The sequence below is a fragment of the Chaetura pelagica genome, unplaced genomic scaffold, assembly GCF_000747805.2.
Source record: "Chaetura pelagica isolate M959 unplaced genomic scaffold, ChaPel_1.0 scaffold405, whole genome shotgun sequence".
Taxonomy (NCBI): domain Eukaryota; kingdom Metazoa; phylum Chordata; class Aves; order Apodiformes; family Apodidae; genus Chaetura; species Chaetura pelagica.
Genome location: NW_009953489.1, coordinates 1,130,336 through 1,135,646, shown reverse-complemented (window position 1 = coordinate 1,135,646; position 5,311 = coordinate 1,130,336). Strand labels below are relative to the sequence as shown.

Below are 5,311 nucleotides of genomic sequence, written 5' to 3'. Positions count from 1 at the left end.
CCTGGGCTGGTGGGAGGTGTCCCTGCCCATGCAGGGGGGCTGGAATTAATTAGATGGTCTTTAAGGTCCCTTCCAACCCAAACCATTGTAGGATTCTATGGTTCTGCTCACGTAGAGCTAAACTCCTCAGGTTAAAAGATTACCAGGAACTAGCATTTCTGCTCCAGCAAATAAAACTCCCCAAGATAATTTGTAATCAAAGCAGCCAGGAGATAAGCTTTCCATCTCAGCCCTAAGACACATTTTCTAAGGAAGATTTGCAGTTTCTAAGTGGATTTGCAGTAAATTTATGGAAGTTTCAGTGCTTTTGACAGGCAGCTTTCATATGAATGATGACACTGAAGGCATCAACAGCTACATTTAAAAAACATGCGATGACCCTTCTGTCTGGCAGCCAGGAAGGGATCCCTCCTGCCATCCTACCTGTGCCTCCAGGAGGGAGCACAAACAGCCCGTGTCACAGCAGCACCCACTCCTGCCCAGACTCCTCCTGCTGCCCTTAAACCAACACATCTCTGCTTGTCATGGGTCATGACACTTCCACAGATTAAAAACTCTAAAAGACTGAAGACTAGAAACATGACACTGAAATAAATTCCTCTCTATTTTTCATTATTAATTTCTGAGCTACTTAAGATTTTCCACCCTGAAGATGACACTGCAGCATTTCATCCCCACTGCACATGTGAGGACTGGGGGGTGGCTGTCCCTAACCCAGATCCCACTTGTCCCTTCAGTAAACTTGTGCCTGGCCAAGCCCCCTCCAGCATTCCCCAGCTCCACAGGCTGCTGCCAACATCACCCACTGGGTGGTGAGTTATGACCCACACACTGTATTGCTGGGTGGCAACAGCAGGTCTAAGCTGCCACGACAACAAACAGGTAAACTCTGATCTCTTGGGACTTTAAAAGCCTGTCTAAGTGCATTTGGTTTCGCCACATTTTGTGTATAGAAGCACAGAAGTAGCAACTGCCTCGCTCAGGATGCAAGGACAGATCCATCAGGAAGGACAGTCACAGACTGTTACTTTCCCTGAAGAAAGACATCACAATGGTCAGTTCTCCAGATATTTCCATGTGCTTTCAATTCACACTGACTTTTCCTCCAGCACATTAAGAGAGTAGTCCAGGAAGAATTTTTCATCCATGCATAACTGTGCTGAGGTTCCACTGTCTCCTGGCAAGAACCCAAGAGGCAGAACCGCAGCAGAGCCACATGTTGACCCACGACTCCATCACAGAGAAGCCCCATGTTGGCTGTTACCTTTCCTGTTCATGCCCATCTGGAGGCACTTGAGCAGCCGGCAGTACTGGCACCTGTTGCGCTGCTTGCGCGACATGACGCAGTTCTTGTCGCGGCTGCATCTGTAGACCCGCTTGTTGCAGATGCTGCGCTTGAAGAAGCCCTTGCAGCCCTCGCAGGAGATGATCCCATAGTGCAGCCCCGTGGCTCTGTCCCCACAGATCAGGCAGGTTCTCTGATCCACCCGCTCATCTGCAAGAGAAGAGAAACAGTTTTGTGGTCACCAAAGTTCTGGCACCCCAGGGCCTGCCTGGACACCGTGGGGGCAAGAACAGCAGCCTCCATCGACCTTTGTGCTGCTGTCAGCAGAGAGGAACAGGGACCTTGAGGGGAAAAAGGGTCCAAAGTGCCCTAACTCATCCCCACAGCCCAAGTGTGCAAACACAGGAACCGTGCTGGGCTGACAGCAACCCACACAAAGTCCTGTCGCTCCTTGGGTATCCCCAGAGAGACCTGCCACCCCTCCGCTCCCTCCAGCAGTGCCAGCAAAGCCCCACAGCACAAGTCACCACCCAAGAGAATTACATTATTCACCATTACAGAAATAAAGGTACAGTGAAGATGATGCGATTTTACTGTCCCTCTTCCAAACCTTTGGAAGGCCTGTGGATGGCTAAAAATGTAAATAGCAGGACTCCCAGCAACAGGAGCTGTCACATTCAATTCAGTATCTTCAGACTCTGACATTGCCCTGGAACAGAGCAGGGAGGATGCTCAGCTCAGTGAGAACCTGGAGCAGGCAGTGACCTCCCCAGGCACCCATGATGCCAAACGGAAAGGACAAAGTAAATGTAAAGGACAAAGTATCTGCAGAGACCCAGGCAGTTACCCCAGAGGGATCCTCCTGCCTTTCATCTGCACAGGGAGGCTCAAGCCTTGCTCCACATGACCAGCCACACTGCAGATGATGCCATGGAGCTTCAGCAGCAGCTTTTCCTGCAGCAGATGTTTAGCACAAACAGCTTAACCCCTCACATGCCAGACCAGGCTGCCTCCCACTCCAGTGCTTTAACCCACCAGTATCCCCACAGCTGCTAACAGGGCTGCACTGCCAACTCAGGCACTGCTCAGGTTTGTTCAGAGGGACACACACATCTGCTGTACACTTCATGGTCTTGCTTTCCTACATGTCAAATAATCATTACCTGGATGACTAGATGACCCTGGCTGTGCAAGGTGGAGGCACCAGAGAACAGAAGGGGCATTACTTTGGTTTGGAGCAACAGGACATGAGGAACAACTTCTTTCACTGCCATGCACTTCCCAGGAATGCTGGTTAAACCAGATTATTCCTGGTATTTCTTGGCTTGAATATGTGACCCTGCAATCTCTGATAGACAAAAATACCCATAGCTACAGCAAGACCTGGGAGGTGGTAAAAGTTCCCTGCATCTCCCTGGGGCAGATGCTGCATGTGGTTCTCCATGTGAGCCTCATGTTCCCAGAGTTTAACCTCAGTGTCTCAGTCCTGTCTCTCCATCCTGTATGTATTTTGTCACCTTTCATTAAAGCCAAGCTGCTCAGGGGACACAAGAAGCACACACACTTCCCAAGACCCACCTCATGGATGCAGCCTGTGCCGTGTAGAAAGTCACTCCTTTATGGCCCAACTGTTCAAAACACAGAGGAGAAACGTCTGTGCTACAGGAGCTCACACAATGGCTCCACTCCAACTAAGGGAGGAATCAGGGGTATGTGGCAGTGCCCACAGAGCAGTCCAGGCTGTCCTGGGAGGGAGAGGTGGGACAGCCCATTTTGTTTTGCTCAGCTAAATAATATAGACCTCGAAAATCCTAATCTGAGGACAGCACTGCTTGTCAAGATGAGCTGGTTCAAATGCACCCCAGCACAACACCCAGCCTGGCTTTCCTCACTTAGGTTTGAACAGGCGGTTTTCCAAGACAATAGTGTTCTTCTTTAGAGGATTTCTGGAGCAGCAGGAGTTAGAAGTCACAGTGAAGTCCCCTCCAACCTCCATAATACCTAAGCACCCCAACAAACCAGCATGGAGCTTCTTACTACTGGAGAACATGTGAATGCAATAGAAATAAATGAGCCTAATGGATCAGGATCAGAAATTAGACCAGTTTTCAGCTACAGGAGCCAAGCAAAAATCTAAACCAGCTGCTCTTATTCACAAGCAGCTTTCTCCAGTGTCACCACAGCAGAAACTATAACCATTCTGTACTAAACTTTACAAGGTTTGCTATGGCACAGCATGCACTTTTCTGCAAATTTCACTGCCATTGTTATAAAACCTTAAAAGAAAGAGATGAATGAAGGAAACACAAACTTTAACCAAAGAAACATTTGTTGTGTCATCACCACCCTGAAACGTTCCCAGTTTTACAGGACTGACAACCTCAGGTATGTGCTTAATGCAGGCTGCTGAGGAATGCTGGCAGGGATCAGGAGGGGCTATCGGAGCATCTGGCTGCAGGGAGGCAGCTAAACATGACTTTGTAGTCCCCGGTTGCATAATCTCTATCTTCAGGGATCTGATAAGGGCTGGGAGGGGGCTGGGGATTAGCTGGGGACAGAAGTCCTCTATCTGCAGGGTTTCCCTCAGCATCACTTCTGACCCTCCCCCTGCTCCCCCCAGCCAGGCCATGAACCACAGGGGTCCCGGGGCAGCAGCAGTGGCCACACTGGCCACCGGGCACGTCATGGGAGCCACGAAATCATGGGTGTGCACACAGGGCAGAGGGTGGATGAGGATGCTGGGGACAGCTGCAGCATCTTGGGGCTCCCTCCTCACCCCAGCAGACGGATGGCCCAGGATGGAAACGAGGTATCATCTCCAGGCACAGCTTTTTGCTGTGGGAAGGGCAGGGCCCTCGCCCGGCAAACACTGGGAGCCGGGATGAGGAAAGCGCAGAGCGATCGGGATCCTTCCCTGGCCATCCCCACCTCCCTGCCGGCAGGGTGAGGAGGCAGAGTGAAAGGCCACACTCCCTGCACATCCCTCCCTGCCCACACTGCCTTCCCAGGCTGACATTCCTGCCCAGCCCTGCCTTCCCAGGCTGACATTCCATGTGGAGCGGCAGCACACGCTGTGGACAGAGACCTCCAGGGATCAGAGAGGTGCCCACACACCCATAAACAGCCACTCAAACAGAGCTTACATAAAAAAATAATTCCCTACAGAGCATCTTAGGGCTTCAGAGGCTTAAAACCTCCTGTAGGAGCTGTGACCAGCCCCACTTTCACTGCTCCTGACCCTGCTGAATCGAGTGCCTTGTGCAGCCCAAGGCTGGGGCAGTGGGGAGAACCACTGCAAACTTTACCAAAATGGTAAAGTATGGGAAAAATCAAAGCAGTTTTGTGCTGGGGGTGCTCTCGGCTTCCTTAAACTTGAAATTTCACTAGAATGTCAAAACTTGTAGTAAGTACAATAATTTTAAAACAAGTAGTCTCCCCTCCCTCCTCTGTCACCGCTTGTCTCCCCGATTCCTCTGGTTTTAAAAGCCATCAAAGACAACATACATTGAGAAACAAAGCAATTGAAAAGCAGATTTTTCAAATACCTTGCACATGTTTTATTTTAGAGGAGATGCCTGAGGAAGCTCTCACCCCCAAATTTTCCTGATGGATCTTACATTTAATGCACTCATACACGGGATATTCTGGCTTTGTTCTCACAGCCCATTGTAGCAGGGCCACTAAATCAAACAGTTGCTGCTACGACAAAAGCACTCACAAAAATCTCAACCTCATCTTGAACCCTGAAGATTTTTATGGCTACTCCCTCACTAACCCGTCCCCAAAGCCACATTAAAGGATGTATTGTTTTCAAAGGTCATGGTAGGTTTCATACCACATTTTAATACAATGTAAATTCTCCAAGAATATTATGATGCTACACAAGAGTCAGAGAAGATGGTGAGAAAGAGAAGACATCTCCCCTTGTCTATGTTTTATAAGGCAAATGGTAGAAGCAAGATATTTATTTTTTTAAAGGTTTGCTTTTCTCCTCAATGAAATGAGGAGCCCTGATAATATTTAAAG

General features: G+C 49.4%; 1 protein-coding gene across 1 annotated transcript in view; it reads right to left on the bottom strand.

Annotated features, from left to right (window-relative positions):
• Nucleotides 1–5,311, bottom strand: part of LOC104389871 (steroidogenic factor 1-like) — a 53,286-nt gene that overhangs the window by 42,725 nt on the left and 5,250 nt on the right. Inside the window, exon 2 of the mRNA XM_009998929.1 lies at nucleotides 1,265–1,495. Coding sequence (XP_009997231.1) covers nucleotides 1,265–1,495 — 231 coding nt within the window. The remainder of the gene's footprint in view (nucleotides 1–1,264; nucleotides 1,496–5,311) is intronic.